A 22,756-nucleotide genomic window follows, 5' to 3' on the forward strand; every position below is an offset into this window, starting at 1 on the left:
ATTGACTTTTTAAAAGATTTTTATGACACCATTATGGAAGATGGATTGGAAGAGGGTTAGACTGGATATAAATGGAACTGCTTAGGAGACCAAAAAATAATCCAAATGAGAGTTAATTTATTATGACAACAGATTTTTATTGAGCACTTGCACAAGCTGCATGGGGTCTTAGTTCCCCAACCAGGGATTGAACTTGGGTCATGGCAGTGAAAGCTTGGAATCCTAACCCCTAGGTCACCTGTGAACTCCTCCCCTGTCCTGTTTTCTTAGAATACATACAGACAGACCTGTTTGTGGCCTCCCAGAGTTAAATAAGCAGCACAATTTCTATACAGGTTGAATGTGATGACAAGGAAGTACAGGGTTCTCAGGAGAGCACTTCAGAGAGTTACTTAACTGAGACTCTGGGGGTCAAGGACAGCTTTCTGGGGAAATTAACTTTTCAATTGCAACCTAAAGGTTGCATAGAGGATGGGAAGAGGACAGTATTCTAGGCCATAGCAAGTGCAAAGGCCTAAAGGTGAAAGAGAATTTCCTTAAGAGAATTGCTAGTAAAGTTGTGCTCAGCAGATTGGTACAGTCGATTCATGAGAAAAATTCAGCCCCACAAACATTCTTGTTTAAATTACAAAGTATTTTTAAGAACTTTATGTTAGTATCCAACCTTTGAAATAAATGGAATTTAATCCAGAAGACCCTGGCATTTAAGCCCAGATTCCTTCACTAGTTTTTATTTATTTGTTTGTTTGAAGCACCAAGTTAGCTAAACTGCCTGGCTCTTACAAGTGCTTTGAATTTGGTGTTCCCTAGGCTAGAGCATAAAATATTTTAGGAGGATTCTAGAGAGGTGAGCAGGGACCCAATTATTTTGGTTTTTCAACCCAAACTAAAGAGTTTGAGCTTGATCTTGTGAATAATGAAGCCACTGAAGGGTTTTTAGAGGGGAGTGACGTGATTCAGTTTGAATTTTAGACAGATTACTCTGGCTGTACAATTGAGAATAGATTCACAATTATTAAGGTTAAGGGTGTGATACCAGTTAGAAGATTATTTCCACTATCCAAGCCAAAAATGTGTGACCTGGGGATGGAAGTGGACAGGCTTGACAGAGACATTGGCAGTAGTTTCAAGAGAAGTTGAATGTAGCAGATGAGGAGTCAAGGGTAATGCTCTGACTTGTCTGGAGCAACTTAGTGGATGGTGGGGAGAGTAGGAAACCTGGGAAAGAGGAGCATAGGAGAAATAAGGTGGTGGATGCAGTCTATATTATAGAGGCGGGGGGGGGGGGGAACCATTGTGGAGGTATAATGAAAGGGACTGGCAATGGATTGAAATGGAAGGCAAGAAGGACAGAGTTAAAGATGACACTTCACTAACAAATACAGCATAAGAGAAGTTCTGGAAGTTAAATTTGAACGCCTCTAGGCTCTTAACAAGTTGTTATGTCCAGTAGAATTTGAAGTGCCTGTGGGATTTGTGAGCGGAACTGGCTGGGAAGCTATTGGAATTGTGAATCTGAAGCTTAGAATATCAAGATGCAGTGAAAGTCTGGGCAGTCACCTATCTAGAAGGGATTGCCAAAGCAGGGCTTTGGCAACATTGTCAAGAGTGTAAAGGGCTTAGTATAGTGAAAACAACTTAGTATTTGGAACTAGTCCTTGCTTTTTTCACTATGGGTTTTTTTGTTTTTCCAATAAAACAGTATCTGTCTTTTTCTAAGATTTATTTATTTATGTCTGAGCTTGGTCTTCCCTGCTGCTTGTGGGCTTTCTCTAGTTGAGGTGAGCAGGGACTACTCTTCATTGCAGTGCACAGGCTTCTCATTGTGGTGGCTTCTTATGTTGCTGAGCACAGCCCTAGGCTCGAAGGCTTCAGTAGCCGTGGAGCTCGAGCTTAATTGCTTTGTGGCGTGTGGGATCTTCGTGGACCAGGGATCGAACCTGAGTCCTCTGCATTGGAAGCAGATTCTTAACTATTGGACCACCAGGGAAGCCCCTGTTTTTCATTCTTAATATTCCTCAATAAATGAGGATTAAATGAGAGTCAGATAGTACCTAGAGCCAGACCTCTGGGTTCTTATTCCAGCTTACTAGCTGTGTAACCTTGGGCAAATTATATTTAACCCCTCTCTGCTGTAGTTTCCTTACTGCAGAGTGAAAATAATAATAGTATGAACTTTAAAAGGTTGTCTCATACTGGATAGCATATAAAGTGCCTGAAACAGTGGCTGGCACAGAGTGAACAATTACTGTTAGCTGTATTGAAAATGCTTTATAAACTGTAAAAACATGGGTCATTAGAAAAGAGGGTTGTCTTTGAAGGAGACCCACCTTTAAGGGATGAGAGGAAGAGAACCTTTATTTTATTTATTTATTTTTTTTGAGAACCTTTATTTTTATTAAATTTTTTGGCTGCACCAACATAGCATGTGGAACTTCCCCAACCAGGGATTGAACCCATGCCCCCTGCAGTGGAAATTCAGAATCTTAACCGTTGGACCACCAGGGAAGTCTTTTTTTTTTTTTTTTAATAATTAAAAATTTCTTTGGGAGAATTTTTAAAAAGAGGACAGGCTGAATTAGAATCCTGGGATAACCAGGAAATTACTAAGTCAAAGAAGTTTTGTTTTTTTAAAATATTTATTTATTTGGCCTCACCTGGGCCCAGTTTGCATTGTGGCAGGTAGGATCTTTAGTTCAGGCATGCGAACTCTTAGTTGCAGCATGTGGGATCTAGGTCCTCGACTGGGGATCGAACCTAGGCCCCATGTCTTGGGAACAGAGTCTTAGCCACTGGACCCCCAGGAAAGTCCCTCAAGGAAGTTTTTATGGGGAGGATGTGATCAGAATTATTGGTGTGATGATGATTTATAAAGGATTTGCCATCTATATCAGTCAGTACTAGTCATCCCTTCTTCTTGAACTCTTAGAGCCATTTGGTCCATAGTTGTATATTGTTATATTTAATATTGAAGTAATAATTTGTAAAACAATTTACAAGGAGGTTTAATAATCTCATCCACTTCTCACAGCTTTCTTGTGAAGTAGATGTTATCATCTCTATTTGGTAAATGAGGAAATTGAGGCCCAAGCAATAGACTTGCCACCACAGTTAAAAACTTAAAACAGTTTTTTAGATTTAAAAAATGGTAAAAGAAATAGACTTACCTAAGTGGTAGAGCTTGAGTTGCAGTCTAGGTTGTGAGATACTGAGTATCTTTTGATAATCTTGTTTGCTTAACTAGACTGTGAGTATCCTGAGGCCTGAATCTAATCAGTAATTTCTTTTTATCCTGTGTAGCTCACTGCTGAGTGAAGACTGGCCATGGTCAAGAATAACATGCTGTTTCTTCCCTCTGTCCTCTAGCGCCCTCACAAAGCCAATGCTGAGGAGATGACCAAGTACCACAGTGATGACTACATTAAATTCTTACGCTCCATTCGCCCAGATAACATGTCTGAGTACAGCAAGCAGATGCAGAGATGTAAGTGCATTCTCTTCCCTCTCTGCTTTCAAGCCCCCGTTAGGTCTCCCTTCTAGCTGGAGAGACTCACCTTCCCTTCACTTGTATCCCCCAGTCAGGTGACACCCTTCAGGTGACACCCCTGCTTCCTAAGGGTACTACAGTGCTGCTTTTGTCTCAGACTGGCTTTGTTTCCTGATTGTAAGGAATAGAGACTGAGCATTGTCCAGTTAGGTTCTCAACACCATCCCCTCCAAACCATAATTGTAATGGAGAAAGCAGTGGTCTGGAAGAGGGAGACAGGCGATACAGGTCCCAGCTGTGACTCATAACTGACTGGGCAAGTCACTTCTTAGATTTTTCTTTTGTAAAGTGGACTGGATGGCATCCCATGCAGCTGTAACTGCTCTCACTATGTGAGTGTTAGTTGAGAATTTAGCAGCTACTTAGGACAGACTCTAGATGATGTCATCTTTGAGTTGAGGTGATTCTGCCCCTGCCCCCTGGAACTTGAAACCAGAACAGGTCTCATTTCAGAAGCCACACTCAGCTTGTAGGAATTATGGTGATTGTTTTAGTTGTGGGGAAAAATATGTTCAGATTTGGGAAGAAACTATCATACGTGATTTCTCACTTGTGTTATTTTAGAAATTATCCTGTAGCACCTAAGATCTCATAATAAAACAGTGTAATGATATTGTCTAGAAGAAGTTTTGAGTAGTTTATGATAGTTTATTTTGGAATACCAGGAAATCTGTGACACTTCTCTTGTTACTACTGGCCACAAGGTAGTCTGATTCCTAAGGCAGAAATTTATTTGTTACAATAATTGTGCACTGCTAATGATTACAGAACTACAGAGACCTTTTTGGAAGCATTAAGCTTCTTTGCCACCCACAACTCCAGGACCAGCTGCCCCATCTAAGGTATTTACTGTCTAAATTGGCAGGGTCTTATTTCATTTCAGTCTGTCTCAAGGTGAGACAGATTCATTCCTTGCACTCGATGCCTTTAGGGGGTTCTGAAACTTATTTAGGCCAGTGATCAGGCTCTGCTCTCAGCAGAGAGGCTCTCATTAGTGAAGCAGCTTGGTATTGCAGCAAAAGAATGAGCTCTGATGTCTTAGTTTGAAATCTGTAGCTCTGCCACTTAGCTATGTGTTCTTGAGGAAGTCCACTAGCCTCTTTGAGCCTTGTTTTCTCCTCTTTAAAAGGAAGACGGTAGTGCCTATTTTATAATGGGGTTTGGGGGGATAAGTAAGATAATGTATTTAAAGCACTAACTGTCAGTGAAAGTGAATAGTAGCTTTCGCTCTTACGACTTACTGCTTTTGTTATTTTCAAATCTTCCAAGGCAGACAACATAGTAGGCCCTTGGGTGTGCACTAGTTTGGTTCTGGCTCCCAGTTTGCTCCAGTTTTCCCAAAACCAGCATTCTAAAGTTGTACATTAAAAAATTAGGTCTGAGCTTTTCTATCATTGAAAATGGAGGTAAGAAGGATGAGGCTTTCTAAGGACTTCAGGGTACTTAACTGACATGAGTCAGAGAGATGTCACTTAGTGCAGTGCTTTATAACCAGGGGTGTCTACAGAGATAACATCAGGGATGGAGAGCCGAGCTCTTTTTCAGTATTTACTAACACCTAATCTAGGAAGTTGGGCTTTCCTGGTGGCTCAGTGGTAAAGAATCCCCCTGCCAACACAGGGGATCTGGGGTTCAGTCCTTAGGTTGGGAAGATCCCTTGAGAAGGAAATGGCTGCCCACTCCAGTATTCTTGCCAGGGAAATGCCAAGGACAGGGGAGCCTGGAGGACTACAGTCCATGGGGTCACAAGAGTCCAACACGACTTAGCAAATAAACCATCACCCTGAACCTGAGAAGTTATACCTCTAGTAAGACCAAATATGTCAGATTTCCTTGCTCTTGGCTAGAATGTAATTTAAATGCTTTGTGTTCCCTTTGAGACTTTGAGAATCTAAATTAGAAGTTCTGATCTAATATTTAATAATGGGAACATAAATAAATGCATTTTGGTGGGGGGCAGATAGTCTATCAAACCATGAGGCCCACGGTAGAAACATGATAAAAGGAACTTGTGCTAATAAAATGTGGAGGCAAGCTTTTCCATTTTATAAACCTACAGAGGTGAAATGACTTTCCCAGCAAGACAGTGGTAGAATGGAGAATGGAACTCTAGTTTCCTGACTCTGGAGTATTTTATATATTTATTTTGGCTGCGCTGTGTGGCATGTGGGTGGGACTTTAGTTCTCGGACCAGGGATCAAACCCACATCCTCCACATTGGAAGCATGGAGTCTTAACCGCTGGATGCCAGGGAAGTCCCTAGAATATTTTAAAATATGTTGCAAATAAAATATTTCAGACACACAAAAAAAGTATAAAAATAATGTAATGAACATCCATGTTCCTATAATCAGCCTAAGAGAGAAAATATTACCAATACAGTTGAAGCCTCCTGGGCATCTCTATTTGATCACATGCCCTTTTTCTTCTACTCCCCTCTCCACCCCGTTTCCACCAGTACTGCCACCAAGGAGTAAGCACTATCCTGAAGTCCATGTTTAATCTGATACATCTCTCTCTGCAGTATGTTTTTTACTGCCCTCTCAACATACATCTCTCCCATATCTCCCATATCTCTCACCCAGTGTTGCTCCCTGTCATTCTAAAGCCAGGCTAAGAATGAGAAAAGTATTTATAGTGGCAAGAGAGAAAACCCATAGAAAAGTCCTCCCTAGTATCACAGATTAGTCCAGGTGAGGGTCTGCTCTCCCAGTTTACCCCTTTTCTGTCTGTAATCACACAGCTCCTGGGACTAATGGACTGGCCATTTGAGCTGCATGTTGATGTGGGGCCTGAAGGAATATATATTTTCTCATTTCTAAAATACCAGTTTCTTTCCATGGGGTCTCCACATCAAACAGGACTATAAGCAAAGCTTTAGAAACCCAGACAGGCCAAACCCACCAAAGGAGGAAGCCGCCAGAGAGGGAAATCAATTGCCAATGAATAAATAAATAGCCTGGCCTCAGGGATCAAAGTTCTTATTGACACAGCCTCCCAATGTTTACCTGGGAAGTGAGGGAGAGGGCCACCTTATGCTTGCCCCCTCCTGCACACCATCCTTCCTCATAGCACTGTTCTTGGCAGGGCTCCAGATCAGAGCACCCTCCCGAGTTTAGGGCAGTACTGGGGTTGGTAACTGTTGTGGCTGATGCAAAACTTGAGCTTCAGCTGTGTCTCAACAGGTCACCACAGTCTAAGCTGGGCTCTCCTACCCTCCTCATCCTAGGACTCCGCCTCTTTGCTCCATTTTTTTTTTTTTTTTAATTTTTATGATATCTTTATGCATTTGTTTGTTTATTTGGCTGCACTGGGTCTTAGTTTCAGTATGAGGGATCTTCAGTGTTTCATGTGAGATCTTTCATTGCTGTAGTTGGTCACTGAAAGTGAAAGTGAAGTTGCTCAGTCGTGTCCGACTCGTAGTGGGGTCCGACTGGTAGCGACCCCATGGACTGCAGGCTCCTCCGTCCATGGGATTTTCCAGGCAAGAGTACTGGAGTGGGTTGCCATTTCCTTCTCCACTCTTTGCTCCATTTTATTGATAACAGTGAGTGCAGTGTGAAGGCTGAGGCAAGAGAACATGGATTTAGCCCCAGCCCTGCCTCTAACTTCTGGGTATCATTGATATCTCAGCAGTTTCCTTTTTTGTGAGAGGAGACTTGGAGCTGTAAAGTTCCTCTCTAGCTCTGAGTCTGTAGACTTCAAATGTGCTTCCCTTCCTGTCTTTTTCATTTTATTTGCATTATTGTTTGCATGTGTTTCCACATTATGTGTTAGTTTGTACTTTTACCCTTTTAAGCCTGAAATAACTTTCCTTCAGTTGTTACTTGTAGTAGAAAGAGCACTGAACTGTGGGAGTCAAGACACCTGGACTCTGGTTCTACCACTGCCTGGTTGTATAGCCTTGGGCAAGTCAGTTAACTTCACATGTTTGTTCCTCTGCACAGTGGGGTTGATATGGGTCCCTATCCATCTTTTATGGAGTTGTTATGCAGATTCAATGAGATTGTGTATGTGAAATTACTGGGGAAAAGGCCAGAGTATATTTTCGTGGGCTTTTAGGACGGACAGACCAATCCTTGAATACTGCCTCTGCCATTTACCTCTTTGAGCCTGTCCCCACTTACAAAACAGGAGCAAATCCTACCTCAGAAAGTTGTGTGAGCATAGATGACACCAGGTATTTAAAGCACTTAGCATGGTGTCTGGCATGTTGTTAAGCATCAGTGGATGATAATAAAGGTCTCTATTCTTTGCTTCCTTGTTGACCAGCTGGAGTGAGATCCAGCAACAAACCCAGGCTGGAGTAAGAGGCTAAATTTTTCTCCCTCAGGAATGAAACAACATTTTCCAAGTACTTACTTGCTGAATGCTTCCCCATGTAAGGTTTCTATTAATCTTCTCAAGAATTAGATGAGGTGGATATCATTATTGCTTGTTAAAGATAATAAGCCAAAGCTCAAGAAAGTTAAATGACTGGACCCAGCCCCACAGCCAGCAAGCAGGACGGCCTGGACAAGAACCCAAGCCTTCTGAATCCAAATGCTGTGTTTTTTCCATCAGCTCATAAATATGTAAACAAAACCAAAAGGAAATTGTGGAAACTAACCTTTTCGTGTTTTTTCAAGTCAACGTTGGTGAGGACTGTCCAGTATTTGATGGCCTGTTTGAGTTCTGTCAGCTGTCTACTGGTGGCTCTGTGGGTAAGGAATATATACCCTTCATTAAGGACTGTTCTGGGTTGTACCAGTGAGGTCTGTCTTTTAGGCTACTTCGCAGTGAGGCTGCTGTGACCATGTAAAATGGGGTTTTTACGTTAGGTCCTTAAAATGTTACTCTGCTTCAGTCTGAGCCCAGGTTCAATCTGACATGGTACAGATATGTGTCCTTGCCTGTCCTTTCCTACTAAGACATCCTGTATACAGGAACTCCCTGCAGACCTCATGGGGTTGTTGAGATGCTGAACATAAAAGTAATTTGTGAACTGCAAAGTGCTGTAAAAATGGGAAGTGTCATCATCTGTGTCTTACAAAAGAGCATGGTAATTACGTTTAGAGGTCAGAAACACTCCCCACGTATATCCCACTTCCATTAGTAATATCTATGTTATCTCTGGGAACACCCTACCATTTCTTAACAAATATTTATTTTTCTGTGATCATTGTTTTTTCTCCTCCCCTTTGCCCACCACCTCCCAATATAGTCTCAGAAAACGAAGTATACAGAGAAAAAAAATTGACTACAATCACACTATCCATGGATAACCGTCATTATTACCATTTTGGTATTTGTATATCCATGCTTTTTTCTTTGTGCACATATCTGGACAAAACATATATTCATCTATATCTTACAATTTGTTGTATATGTATAGTTTTGTGCCTCCCTCCTATGTTTTTTACTTATTAAATCTGGTTTTTATTTTTATTTTTGGTCATGCCATGTGGCTTGCAGGATCTTAGTTCCTGGACTAGGGATTGAACTTGGGCCTGTGGCAGTGAAAGTGCTGAGTCTAACCACTGGACTGCCAGGGAAGTCCCTACTTAGTAAATCTTTTTTTTTCCCTACTTAGTAAATCTTTAAAATTTATCTGTAATAAAGTTTAGCATGCTGTCTAGTGGCTGCATGATTATTCTATGTTATGGACCAACTTCACTTGATATAATTGGTCCACTCAAGTTGCTCTATGTTGGTGTTGTTTTTTTTTTTTCCACACCACGTAGCTTGAAGGATCTATCTTAGTTCCCTGGCCAGGGATTGAACTTGACCCTTTGGCAGTGGAAACGTGGAGTCCTAACCACCAGACTGCCAGGGGATTTCCTTATGTTTTTGTTGCTGTCAAAGTCATACTGCCACAAAGGCACTTGCACACATGGTGTGTATTTTTCTCTCACTTCTTCTTGGACCTATTTGTACTTCAAGCCTCTGTCTACTACATTTGGTATCTTCAAAATATTTTGACCATGAACCACAGTAAGAAATACATTTACACTTAAAATCCAGGTTATAGACGCACTCACGCACACACATCCTCTCTTGCTTTGCAGCTAGTTTCACAAAAGAGTGGTTACCTTTACTGTTATTCTGATATTTTTATTCTAAAGTCTGTCTCATTTAAAATAATATATATACAGTAACCATAGCCCACTAAATCAATTTTAAGACCTACTAGTGAGTTTTACCACTTTCAGTTTGGAAAACAGTTTTTTTAGAGTAGCCAATATTGTGTTTATTCCCATTGGAGCAGGCAGAGGGAGAGGGCTAGCTGGTGAATTGTACAGTTCAGCTGTTAAATAGGCAGATCCTACCTCTCACTGGGTTCCCATGGTTTTTGGGGGAAAGGGGAGAGAGAGCCAAAAAAGAAAAAAAATGGGGGGAGAGAGAGACTTTGTGACAGGCTTGTGTTTTTCCTTCCGGTGCCCAGCAAGTGCTGTGAAACTTAATAAGCAGCAGACGGACATCGCTGTGAATTGGGCTGGGGGCCTACACCATGCAAAGAAGTCCGAGGCATCTGGCTTCTGTTACGTCAATGATATCGTCTTGGCCATCCTGGAACTGCTAAAGTATGCCTGCCTGGCCTTGTCTCTTGGAGGAGCACCTTAGGCCAGGTTCCCACTCCCCTCTCCCCCGGGCTTGCCTCCCTAGTTTGCTTTTCCTAGCGGCGTGCCGGCTAGGATGTGTTTGGTGAGTGTCTCTGGCCATCCTCTCCTTGACGAGGCCTTGATTTGATCTGAGCCCACGGCAAGATCAGGGGCAGGTGCTGCTCAGATCCTGCCTCCAGAATGTCCTTGTGTGGCTGGAGTTGACCCTGGCTGTAGAGTAGGAAGATCGGACTTGGTCGGCTTGGTCAGGCCTCTGGAGACACCCTGCCGCTCTTCCACCTTCCTTCAGCCAGTTTCCACGTCTCTGGTGCTTAGAGATACCTGAGGGAGGCAGCCAGCCCGGTAAGCTGGGACCTGGCGCCCTTGGCGCGTCCCACTCCCAAAGAGCCCCCAGAACCCCCTGACCCCCTTCTGATCCTAGGTATCACCAGAGGGTGCTGTATATTGACATTGATATTCACCACGGCGATGGCGTGGAAGAGGCCTTCTATACCACAGACCGAGTCATGACTGTGTCCTTTCATAAATATGGAGAGTACTTCCCAGGAACTGGGGACCTACGGGTGAGAACTCCCTTCAGGGGCCAACCAGCTCACCCTCAGCTGCCAGCTCTAACTCTCCTATCTCATGTCACCAAAAACCACTTCCTGCCTCTTCTGCCATTCAGAGACCACACACCTGCCACGGTCTCTTTCCCTCTCTTGTTCTGGAGGAAGGGAATGATGGAGCATACAGGTTGTGAGGGATGGGGGCCTCCTGACTCTTTGCACTTCCCTCCTGGCCACAGCTGAGTTGCATCACACTGTTCAGATGTCCCAGACAGCTTGAATTTTAGGCTAGAAATATCAGGTTCTCTCCCATGGGCTAGGAATTGGGAACTTTGTGAACCAACTTAAGGGTTCTTAGTATTTTTAGGTTACCTTCCCCTTTGACCATCTGACTGAAAGCTGCTCTCTCCCCAGAAATGTACATAAAATTTTACATTTGATACTGAATAGTTAATAGACACCTCCTCCTACTGAAGCCCATCCATGGACCTCAGGATAAGAATCCCTGGAAGCTAATTCGTTAAAGTCTTCTGCTTGTGTTAGCATGGATACAATGAAACCACCCACTTTGCCATGCCAGTGGCCCTTGGGTGAAAAAATGGCATTAAGTCAGTTTGCTATGGCAAGCATTAGAATAACTGAGCATTTACAATTTTGAAGAATTCTTCTTTGCTGTCTGCTTTCCTTCCACACCTCCCTAGAGTTGAGGGTGGGGGAGTAGAGGAGTGAGCAGTAAAGCATTCTGGAAAAGGGTTGCTGTAGGGTGGGTGTTAATTCTGTGGTCCAGCCCCCAGCCACCTTTAACCCAGTCCAGAGGAAGAGGTCTCATGCTGTGGGGGTGGGATATTCAGTCTCTGGCTCCATAAATGGTTCTCAGCCTGGGTGCAGACTCTGGTTTATCCAGAGACGTGAGCTAGAGTTGTCCTGCCAGTGAGGGGAATGGTGCTAACTTGCTCTGTCCCTGGCCCACCTCATGGACCCAGCTTCTCTCTCTGAGAACCACTGCCTCTTTCCTTAGCATTCCAGCCCCTACCCTTGAGCTTCCTCCTAGCTTCATCTTTCAGTTTTACTTTAATGTCCTTCTTGATTAGGATATTGGAGCTGGCAAAGGCAAGTATTATGCTGTTAACTACCCTCTCCGAGATGGGATTGACGACGAGTCCTATGAGGCCATTTTCAAGCCGGTAAGTGGCGTTTCCACCACTGGGCTATAAATGGGATTGGTCTAAGGGAGGGGTAGCAAAAGCATCTCAGGGATCTCTCCCCACCGAGAGGCTGGCTGGAAATGAGATGGGTGAACCCTGGATTGCATGCTGTATGACTAGTTTGGAGAACAGAATTCCTCCAAGTATATATCTGAATCTGTTATCAACACTGTTGTTATACAGGAATGTCTAAGGCATGATCTGTGTCCTTGAAGACCTCACAGTCCATGGTGTAGCCCATGGTGTGGGAGGCAGGCACATCCCCAACAGCATGTGGTCAGTGCTGTTTTTGAGGGATGAACAGAGGAACGAGAGAAACTGTTGCCTGAGCTGGGGAAAGGGTAGTCAGAGGTGATTTCACAAGAGGTGGTGACATTTGAGCAGGACTGAGAAATGAGGAGTTACTCGTGTGAAGAAGGCGGGGGCTGGAGGGGAGGGCTGGCAGAGGGAACAGCACCATCAGAGGCACAGAGGTGCCAAAATGTAGCATGTAGGCCTGTATGATGCCGGGAGGGGTGTTGAAAGATGTGGTAGAAAATATTTGTTGGGTTAGTATTTCTTTCTTTTTTTTTTTTGGGGTTAGTATTTCAAAGGGAGCTTTGAAGGCCATGCTGAGGAGTTAAATCTTCACCTGTGAGCAGCAAGGAACCAACCATTACTAGAGTAGTAACCTAGTTAGGTCAGGTAGTAGTTTGGCAAACATCAGGTGCCTAGTATTAATACATACCTAATAGTAAGGGTGACAGAGAAGCCTGAGTTACAGTCTCCGTCCGCAGTCACATTGGAATCTAGTTGTGAGAATGAGAGATATGACAGTGAGGCAGGTCCTTATAGTGTGACGCTCAAAGTCTGCAGGACATAATGCACCGAGCAGATGCAGCTCAGGGTCAGAAGAGCTTCTTGGAGCCAGTGGTCCTGGACCTGGAGAGCAGGGAAGGATGTGGAGAATTGATAAGGAGGCTGTTTTAGGCTCAGCATTACTAGAGCTAGAAGGCTCCTGGAAAACTGAACAAAGTAGGGAAATGGGAAGCCCAGATTGGTGCTCCCTTTTCTCTACTCCTCAGCCCGGGGGAGAGGAAAAAAGTAGGAGTGGTTAATAAGGAACAGAAGAAAGTGCTGTACCCACACTTTTCAGCCTGAACCCCAGATAGGTTTTCTTGAGGCTGGTGGTGACCAGGTTGTGTCCTTTCAGGTCATGTCCAAAGTAATGGAGATGTTCCAGCCCAGTGCAGTTGTCTTGCAGTGTGGATCTGACTCCCTGTCTGGGGATCGGTTAGGCTGCTTCAATTTGACCATCAAAGGTGAGTCCAGGTAGCATAGGGATGGGCAGGCAGGGTCCTGCTGGGTGCTTCTGTAACTTGGCACCCCTTCTCCCACCAAAGGGCATGCCAAGTGTGTGGAATTTGTGAAGAGCTTCAACCTGCCTATGCTGATGTTGGGAGGAGGTGGCTATACCATCCGTAATGTCGCCCGATGCTGGACATATGAAACAGCTGTGGCCCTGGACACGGAGATCCCTAATGGTAATGGCTCCAGGGCCAGACTGGGCCGGCGGTGCTGGAGCTCCTGTGCCCTCGAGCTCACGCCCACTTCCTGTTGGCTCTGCAGCGTCTTCCTCTTCAGATTCTGATTCTCTTGCTAGCCTCTTGTGATTTTCAGACCATAGCCAACAGTTTTTTTCTGAGTCCTTTAGCTGCCCCTGTCCATTCTCCCTTGACTTCTGAATTATCAGTAGTTATTTATATCTTTGGAATTCATACTCTATAGGGTAATTGGGGTAGTGAGTGAGGGAGTACTCTCAATAAATATTGCCTAAATTTTTCTAAACCAGGCGCTTCAGCCTTCTCCTTATACACAGGCATTCTCTCACACACACACAGACACCACTGGTGTGGACACTGGAGAATGGCTGTGGCTTTTAAACAGTTGAAATTCTATAGGTACCCAAGTCTTACCCCATCCTGAAGGCATGCTTCTGTTTGATAATTGGGCTGACAGGCCCAGATAAACCTGCAAATGCTTTTCTCAGGGTTCCATGGTGGCCAGATCTCTTAACTCTCTCACCCCCCCACCCCAATTAGAGCTTCCATACAACGACTACTTCGAATACTTTGGACCAGATTTCAAACTTCATATCAGTCCTTCCAATATGACTAACCAGAACACTAATGAGTACCTGGAAAAGATCAAGTGAGTATACCCCCGCCCCTCACACCCCTAATTGAACATTTCAAGCTCAGGTCGGTCCCTGACCAGAGCCCAGCCCAACCTCTGTACCATTGGCCATAGACAGCGACTGTTTGAGAACCTGAGAATGCTGCCCCACGCACCTGGGGTCCAAATGCAGGCCATCCCCGAGGACGCCATTCCAGAGGAGAGTGGTGATGAGGATGAAGAAGACCCTGACAAGCGCATCTCAAGTAAGACCCAGACCCCAGGGGCCTCTACTTTCCTACTCTGTAGGCTGTTCTTACTTCCCTCCACTGTTCCTGCCTCCACGTTCTCTCCAAGCTGCCCAGCTGTTGAGAACCCCAAGTGCTCGTACCTGTAGGGATAATTTAATTTAGAGTCCAGGTCCCCTTCCCTCAGTGTCTTTTGTGGAAACATGCAGAAAAGCAGTCTTTTCTGAGAGAGAGAATCTGCTGTCTCACTGGAATGTTCCATTACCTCCCAGTCTGTTCCTCGGACAAACGAATTGCCTGTGAGGAAGAGTTCTCCGACTCTGATGAGGAGGGAGAAGGCGGGCGCAAGAACTCTTCCAACTTCAAGAAAGCCAAGAGAGTCAAAACAGAAGATGAAAAGGAGAAAGATCCAGAAGAGAAGAAAGGTGAGTTTGGGTTGGGCCTGGACTTGGGTCTTGAGCCCCAGGCCCTGGAAGATGAATTTATGTAGGGCACTGGGGTGGGGGGGTGGGGGGAGCTGACTTGGCACTGTCAGCCCCTTGGGGTACTCCTTTCTGTGGTTCCCAGAAGTGGCCCACAGAAGAATGAAACTCCACTCGTCATCCTCACTGGCTGATTGAGCCCTGCCAGGTTCCAGAGCCAGGGACATGCCTGGGCTCCCCTTGGTCAGGCGCGGCCCTCACATACCTCCCAAGCCCTTTCCCAGTGCTTCACCCGTTTCCCAGGGGGCTGCCTCCACCCACTGCGTTTAGGCTCTAGCAGGCTGGGAAACCGGTCCAACCTGTTTGTTCTCTACAGGTCTAGCTGGAAGGGCTTGGGATGTACTTTTCTCTTTTGTATGTCCACTGAGCTGTGATGTTGGGAAGGGGTTTCAGTGTAAGTGGAGATCCCATGGGTCTTTCAGAGGGGCTGCCCTTGACCATCCCTGCATTCTTATGTTCTAGAAGTCACAGAAGAGGAGAAAACCAAGGAAGAGAAGCAAGAAGCCAAAGGGTGAGGAAAGAACTGCCTGTCTTCTCGCTGGCATTGGAGCACCGGCCCCTTTGTCCCAGCACACCAAGAGGGACAGCTGGTCCAGCTTACAAAGGCCTCTTTCAGGGACCAGTCTGTCGTTTCTGCAGTTCTAGGCAGAGCTAGGAAGCCCCAGCCTTCAGCAGTCACCTGGGTAGCCAGGGGCCTGAGGAAGTCATTGTACCCTTCCTTTTTCCAAGGCCTCTAGGGTGGGTTATCTGATGCCAGTCTCTGTTCTCTCCACAGGGTCAAGGAAGAGGTCAAGTTGGCCTGAAGAGACCTCTCCAGTTCTGGCTTCTTGCCAAATCCCCACCTTTATCCCACAACCCTTCAGATTTTATATTTTCTATTTCTCTGTGTATTTATATTAAAATATATTAAATATAAATATCCCCAGGGACTAGAAAGGAACCAGGGCCCTGAGGTCAGGGCACACATTAGGTGAGCTTTTCTAGTAGCTGCCTCGCAACCCATCCCGCCCAAACTCTTGAACCCTAATGGGTACTGGGTGAAAGGGATCCGCTTAAGCAGCCATAGGACAAAATCTTGAAGTGCCTGCTTCGTAGCTTTGAAAAGGTGCCCTTACTGAGCATTTGAGAAGGGGTAGCTGGGTCTTCAGGGACTTCCTGTTGTTTTTAGGCTCTTAAGGTAACATTGGCCAGTTTTAGATTGGTTCTGTTCTCATGCCTGCCCTCTCTGTCTTCCCCCAATTCTGCAGGTGAAGATTGGTAGTCTAGTTTCCTTTTTGAGATACTATATTCACTTTTGTGAGAATCTTTGTAATAAAATGGTACATTTCTATACTCTCTTGAGTTCATCTCTACTCTGTAGTATCCCCTGGGTTCACGTCTCTGCCCTTCCAGTGTCCATGAGAACCTGGGCAAGCCTTCAGCGAAACCCCAGACTTACCTGTCTTGATCCCCCCCATCAAAGCTTGAGCTTGGCCAGTCTTCTCACCTTCACCCCTAGAAGACCACTCATGAAAAAGCACCACTAAAGGGACAACATTTATTCCTTTTCCAAATGTTACAGTAAAACCAGGTGGAAGAGAATGGTTTTAGCAGTTAGAAAAAAAAAAAAAGTACAAATCTGGGGTTTGGCCATTAAAAGTTATTTACAACAATGGGAGGGGGAAAAAAAGACAACGAGAAGTTGTTTCACATTACAGACCTCCCGCCCACCCCAAAGCTTAATACTTGCTTACCAAGTCAAAAAAGGAGACACGGGTTGATTCACAAGCTGGAGGTTTGAACTTGAGTAAGACATTTATAAAAACCTAGACAGGGGCAGTGTTCTCCCCAGCCCAGGTGCCACTAGGCACAGCACAGAGACTAAAAACTCAACAGGGGGAGGCTGGACACTCAGGGTTTGGGGGTGTAGGCACCCCCACATCTGGCTCAGGGATTTGGGGAGTAAACAAAACCTACTTGGAAAAGAACTGGGTAAGAAAACCAGCAAATGCCTTCGGCACAGGTGGGGACAGGGAAGGAGGTAGGGCCAAGGGCAGGAGCATTTCACATCACTAACCTAACTTGGGGAAACTGCAAGGGACCATCTTCAACTGGCCTTAAGAGGAAGACCAGATGGATGATAGGAGAATCCACAGGAGGGAGAGAAGGAGAGGGAACGTGGCTAGGGGGCAACAGCCCCTTCCTTTCTGGGCACAGGAAGGCAGCCGGGGCACCAGGTCCAGGCAGTGACCTCACAAGGACAGCACAGTTTTTGCAGCTTAGAGATCACCCACCTGCCCCCACCCAGCTACTCATTCTGCTCGCTGGCCGGTGCAGGGTCACTCTCTGGCCCCGAGGGAGTGGATGGCTCTGCGGCCTGGGGCCCTGCCTCTTCTGCGTCTCCTCCCTTGGCGGCAGCGCTGGCCTCTGCCCCTTTGGCCTGGGGCTCCTGGCTCTCGGGGGTGGCAGCAGCCTTCCCTTCCTGGGCAGTGCCCTCCTCGCCGCAGGCACTGATCTCCCCCTGCTCCTGCTCTTCCTCTGTGGGTGAGGAGGCAGACGAATCACCCCCACCCTCCTTCCGATTTCTCTTGAAGGACAGGCCGCTCAATTTGAAAGGCTTCTTGAAAGAGAATTTCTTCTTCTTCTTGGGGGTCTCCTTGGGGGGGACCTCCCCCTTAGCCTCAGCGCCCTGGCTAGGGGGTGCTGGTTCGATGGCATCACCAGTGGCCCCCGCTGCCTCCTCTGTTCCGTTCACGGGGGGCGATTCCCCTTCACCTTTGGGGGATAAGTCTCCATTGCTTTTCACGTGGCCGTTCTCCTGCAGGGCAGAGAAGACCACAATGAGGGTCGGGGTTCTAACTCCCCTCACCCAGCCCACCCAGACATCGGGGTCCCCAGTCATTCCACCGCACCCCCAGAGCCTGGTTGTAGCCTCACCCCAGCGGCATCTAGTCAAACCTCTCTCTCCTGCCCCGCACAGGGATACAGAGGCCGCGGCCGACAGGAGGCGCTGGGATCTCGGGGCCCCCCACCCACCTCTCCCGGGGCGCGCTCTCTATTCCGCGCAGGACCGCCCGAGGCCGCGGATCCCGGACGGGCGGGGGAGCCGTGCAGCCGATATTGGGCGGGAAGCCGCCCCGGGGCGCTGTTCCCTGCACCTGGACGGCCTATTTTCCCAGCCGCCGGCTTTGTGTAAAAGGCCCCCACCCACCGCAGGCTCTCCTCACATCGCGGCTCCTCCCTTAAAAAAGGCATTGGGATATTGAGGTCGGGTCTGCGGGGGGAGTGCCCTCGCCTCCGGGCACCCGCCCCGCGGCCCCCGGGCGCCCCCTTGGCGCGGCCCAGCAGCGCCTTTGTTCCCCGCGCTGCACTCGGGGCGGCCAGGGGGCAGCGCCGGGGGCCGGGGCCGCGAACAAAGAAGGCGGCGGGGCCCGGCCGGCGCCCCCTCCCCGCCCCTCCCCTCGCTTCGCCCGCGGGGGCTGCGGCGCCGAGAACAAAGGGACCGGGCGGGGGAGGGGGCGCCGCGTGTCCCGGGCCGGACAAAGCGCGCGGCCCCGGACCGGGGCCCTAGAGGGGGCGAAGTACGAGAGGAGGGGGCGAAGTACGAGAGGAGGGGGCCAGGTCGAGCCGTGCCGAGCGCACCCACCTGTCCGTTGACCTTGGCGGGGGAAGCGCCTGCTGCCTCCTCGGCGGTCACGTCGCCCCGGGGAGCCTTGGAGCTCTGGCTGCCCATGGTGGGGGGTTCTGCTGGGGGGGCGCCCGGAGCCGCCCCGGGCTCGCGCCGCAGGGGATAGTTCGGTCGGGTGGGCCTGGCCGGCGGAGGGGTGGGGCTCGCGTCTGAGGGGGAGGGGTGTCGGGGGGAAACCAAGCTGCACCCCCGCTCCGCGCCCGACCCGCTAGCTGCGCCCACCGCCGCTCCGCTCCGCTCCGCGCCAGAATGCCGCCTGCCGCCCGCCGAGCCTCCTATATATATGCGCCCAGAGCTCGGGGCGGGGCCGGACATTTAAATGAGCGCCCAATCGAGGGGCGGAGGCGGACCCAGGCCGCGGGCCCCACTTGAACGGTGGGCGACGCTGGCGGTCTGGTCCCCCAACCCACTCGGCTCCCGGGGGCAGGTGGGGTTCAGGGCGGGAAGCAGGGAGGCGGGTCCCTACGCGAGCTGGGCAGAGAGGGGGCTCCTAGAGGAAAGAGAAGGGAGCAGTCATCCCCTCCTCTCACCGCCCACCTCTCAGGGTGGACGCCCTAGCTCCAGGAGTGGCCCCCATCTTCTTAGTCCTGCATTGGCAAGCCCTGTCAGTCTCCCCCTAGAACTGGTCGAAGGACTCACATGCCCAGACTCGTCAGCCGGCGGGCTCCAGAGAATGTGGTCATGGCAGCCGCAGGGCCCTAGCTGGGTTCTGTGCCCCCTCAGGCCTGGAGATGGGTCCGAGGTCCCGCCCACGTGCTGCCTGCCCCACCAGCCTGGGAGGTCTGCCGCGCCGCAGGGTTAGTCTGGTGAGTCTGGTGAGGTGGTCCCTTGTCCCTCCTGTCAGTCCCTCGGTGGCCAGTCACACTAAGCCCCAACAGACAAACTCACCTTTGGTCCATCTTCTCTCAGACCCATGACAAAGTCCCCCCTGGGGGATCTTAGCAGGTATTTCCATCCCCATTAGAAAGCTGAGGAGCCTGAGGCTCAGAGACCTGGACTTAACCTGTCTGACTTCAGCACTCCCCAGTCACATCCGCTCCCCTACATCAGGGTTCCCCCCAAGACAGCAGAGGGAGCCCAGGAAGGGGCTCAACAACCCTTAAAACACTCCAGCTCCTCAGGAGGAGAGGCCTTGGATGGTCCCTTGAGCCAGCCCCCAAGCTGCCCAGTCCAGCCTTCATTCAGCCCTGCCTGAGTAGGGGACCCTGGAGACAGGGGCCGGGTGGAGGTGGCTGGAAACTGCAGCTGGAGCCTCCTGCCGCTAGTCCAGGCCAGGGGGAACCCCAGAGTCCTGGCTGGCCCCGGATGTGTGCGTCCGGCTGCTGCCCTCAGCCCCCAGGAGGAAGGAGATGGGGGCTGGCGGAAGCCAAGTGTTGCAAAAGCAAGGCTGTGTGTCCTGGACAGCTCAGCACGGCCCTCCCTTGTTCCCTCCCTCCTACAAGTAAGGTCTCCTGGGAGGCCTGAGGCTGTGAGGTGTGGAAACACCCCAGGGCCTGAGAAATCAGGAACTCCCACAGATCTGAGGACAGGGCTGAGATGACTTCTACCTGCAGCGCTCACTCCTGTAGCCTCCACCCCCACCCCTACTCAGAGACTACAGAATACTCTCGGCTTCATTAACGCCCTGTTTTTCAGAGTGGACACAGATTCGGAAAGGGAAAATGACATGTCCAAGGGTACACAGCAGATACCAGTAACTGAGGGTAAGACAGAGTTTGGAGAGACCTGTAAAAAGGGGCTGTGAACTATAAGGAAAGTCCCGGAAGCAGTCTCTCTTGAGATCTGGGGCTGCCTGGTCAGAGTGGGAGGCAAGAAGAGCCAGCTCTTGGGACGGGAAGGCGCACCATGCCCTAGGGCAACTCACTGACAGGACAGTGACTTCTCCACCCCTGCCAGTAAGGGATGGACATCGTGACCCGCATTTCTGTCTTGACCACAATAGGGAACCCACAATGCTGCCAGGCGCTGCCAGCTCTGGCTGGCAGGGCTCAGATGAAGGCTGTGTGAGTCCTGGAGGGGTTGGAGTCAGAGGTTAAGATCCCAAGGTCCCCAATTTCCAGGCTCTGCTCTGGTGGGGATGAGTGGCGCATCGTTAGGATGATCCCAGGAGGAGAGGGGAGCCATCGAGGGCTAAAGGATCCCAAGCCCCCAGAGCCCCAGAAGGAGGCTGGTCCACAAGGGAGCCCTGCATCCCCCACCAGACATGGAAGGAGGCTGAGGAGGGGGCACCTGAGAGCTGAATCCCTCAGCAAATCCAGGTCCCAGCTGAATTCAGCCTCTGGAAGGGGGAAGAGGCTTGGGATGCTGCGGGGGTGAGTGGGGGTGGTAGAGCAGCCCCCACAGCCCCCTCCATCCACACTGCAGCTCCTTTCTCCCCAGCTGCTGCCAGCCCAGACAATGCGCCCATTGTTCTGTATCTCCAGGGGCCTGTGTGCAACTGTGTGTGTGTTTCTCTCTGTGTGTGACTGTGTATTGCTCTGTATCTGTCTGTGTGTGAGAGAGACTTTGTGACTCTGTGTATATGTGTGTGTGTGTGTGACCAGGTGTGTACTTTTGTAGTTGTGTGAGTTTGCATCTTTGTTTGGCAGTGTGTATTAAGGGTGAGAGAGACAGGCTTCGTGACTCTTGATGACTTTCTGAGACTTTCTGGGTGTGTGTGCCTGTCTGTCCTTGAGGTTGGGTTGGTGACTGGCTGTGACTGGGTGTGTGACTATGTGTATGTGCATGAGAGAGTGGCTACTTTGTGTTTGTGTGAGTGGCTGTGTGTGCCTCCGCGGGTCAGATCGTGGTGATCAGGACCTTTGAGATATGAGCTTTTGCCAGGACAGAGTGGCAGGGGCAGGAAGAGTGGGGACTCTGAGATGGACAGGGGAAGGGAAGCTGAGAGACTAGAATTTTCCCACATCTTCCATCTGTCCCAGTTCTCCCATAAAGGCTCAGACCCTGGTCCTGGCCTGAGATGCTCCTAGTTCCCATGGACAGAAGGGAATGAATGGGACCCCAGGAGAGCCCTAAAGGAGGGGGGAGGGCAAAAGAGAACACCACCTCATAAAGAAGGCTGTGGGGGCATGGGAGGCCTCTGAGGAGGGTCCTGAGATGGAGATCAGGTTAGATGCTAGATGAGTGGGCAGGATCTTATCAGGAATGGAGGACAGGCCTTCCAAGGGGAGGGACCAGCATATGCCAAGGCCTGGAGAGGGGAAGAGACACCAGAGGACCGCTAGGTCCCAGTGGAGACCTCAAGAATGGTGACTTGGAGCAGCCCATTTCCCAGCCCCAGGGTCCCCATCTCCTTCCAGGGAGGATCACCTGGACCCAGAGACTTTATAGTTCTAGCCCCAGCTCTGCCTTCCTTTAATTGTAAGCCAGTTCTCTCCTCTCAGGCCTCAGTTTGCTCATCTGTACAGTGACAGCTTGGCCTCTGTGATTCAAGTGCACAGACTGGAGTTCCTCCTTCTGCTCCTACGTGGCAGAGTGTCAGCTGTGAGTCACGCCGGGCCCCTGCCCGCAGGGGTTTCCCATTGGGGAGGCTGGTAATGCCTTAAGAGGAGAAGAAAGAGCTAGAGCAGGGTCAGATGAGAGACCTGTGGGTTGCATGGAGGAGGGCCCTGTGGGAGGGCCAAGGGTTGGAGGAAAAGCTTCCAGTAGCACAAGGGAACAGCAAATGGTCTGTGTGGAGTGGGGATGAAGGCAGAAGCTTGTTCTAGAGCAAAGTTAAAGAGACAGGGTTCTAGGATCTGGGGACTGGCTGGTACAGGGATGGGGTGAGGACATGGGAGTGAAGATTTCTGAGTTTTCTATTTGGGGTCCATGATCCCATGACTGAGATAGGGAATCAGAGGAAAAATAAAGCTGGCAGGGGGTTGTGGAATTTAACCTTGTTGAGTCTGAGGAGCCCAGAGAAAATTCAGGGGGCCATCCAGGAGGCAGCCTGTATGCTTCAGCACATAGGCATGTGATCATGTTTCCTGAGCCAAAGGCCAAGCCCCAAAGGCCAGACTCCGGCTAGTGACCTTAAAGGGGTAACAGACAGAAGGTTTTAAGTCAGAAGTGACCCCAGGAAATCTGGATCTCTGGTTGCTGCTAGTAAGAGGGTGACTGGAGCCAAGCAGTGCATGAGGTCACCCAGGAAGTCTTGGGGCAGTGGAAGCTCTGCCATTAGCCAGGCCAGCAGCAGGAGAGGGCCCCAGGGAGGGAGTCAATGGGAGGGGAAGGACAAACCCTAGAGCACAGACGCATGGGGATCCTGGACCACTCGGGAGAGTTTTGAAAAGGTAGGAATGACCAACGGTAATAATCACAG

General features: G+C 49.1%; 2 protein-coding genes across 3 annotated transcripts in view; one reads left to right on the plus strand and one right to left on the minus strand.

The window, feature by feature from the left end:
* HDAC1 (histone deacetylase 1) overlaps positions 1–15,683 on the plus strand; it is a 32,519-nt gene extending 16,836 nt beyond the window's left edge. For both annotated transcript variants that reach the window (XM_043444997.1, XM_043444998.1), the window contains exons 3-14: positions 3,367–3,484; positions 8,176–8,250; positions 9,972–10,110; positions 10,571–10,712; positions 11,789–11,881; positions 13,095–13,203; positions 13,285–13,425; positions 13,984–14,092; positions 14,192–14,322; positions 14,577–14,729; positions 15,249–15,297; positions 15,562–15,683. In XM_043444997.1, coding sequence (XP_043300932.1) covers positions 3,367–3,484; positions 8,176–8,250; positions 9,972–10,110; positions 10,571–10,712; positions 11,789–11,881; positions 13,095–13,203; positions 13,285–13,425; positions 13,984–14,092; positions 14,192–14,322; positions 14,577–14,729; positions 15,249–15,297; positions 15,562–15,589 — 1,287 coding nt within the window. In that variant the 3' untranslated portion in view covers positions 15,590–15,683. The remainder of the gene's footprint in view (positions 1–3,366; positions 3,485–8,175; positions 8,251–9,971; positions 10,111–10,570; positions 10,713–11,788; positions 11,882–13,094; positions 13,204–13,284; positions 13,426–13,983; positions 14,093–14,191; positions 14,323–14,576; positions 14,730–15,248; positions 15,298–15,561) is intronic.
* A 626-nt stretch (positions 15,684–16,309) lies between these two features.
* On the minus strand, positions 16,310–18,708 carry MARCKSL1 (MARCKS like 1). Its single transcript, XM_043444999.1, has 2 exons — positions 18,412–18,708; positions 16,310–17,583 (listed from the first exon to the last, which is right to left on the minus strand). Exons 1-2 carry the CDS (start codon positions 18,496–18,498, stop codon positions 17,074–17,076), a joined length of 597 nt encoding a protein of 198 aa, XP_043300934.1. The 5' UTR covers positions 18,499–18,708; the 3' UTR covers positions 16,310–17,073.
* Positions 18,709–22,756: the final 4,048 nt, after the last annotated feature.

This window comes from Cervus canadensis, chromosome 24 (genome assembly GCF_019320065.1).
Source record: "Cervus canadensis isolate Bull #8, Minnesota chromosome 24, ASM1932006v1, whole genome shotgun sequence".
In the NCBI taxonomy this organism is placed as follows: Eukaryota; Metazoa; Chordata; class Mammalia; order Artiodactyla; family Cervidae; genus Cervus; species Cervus canadensis.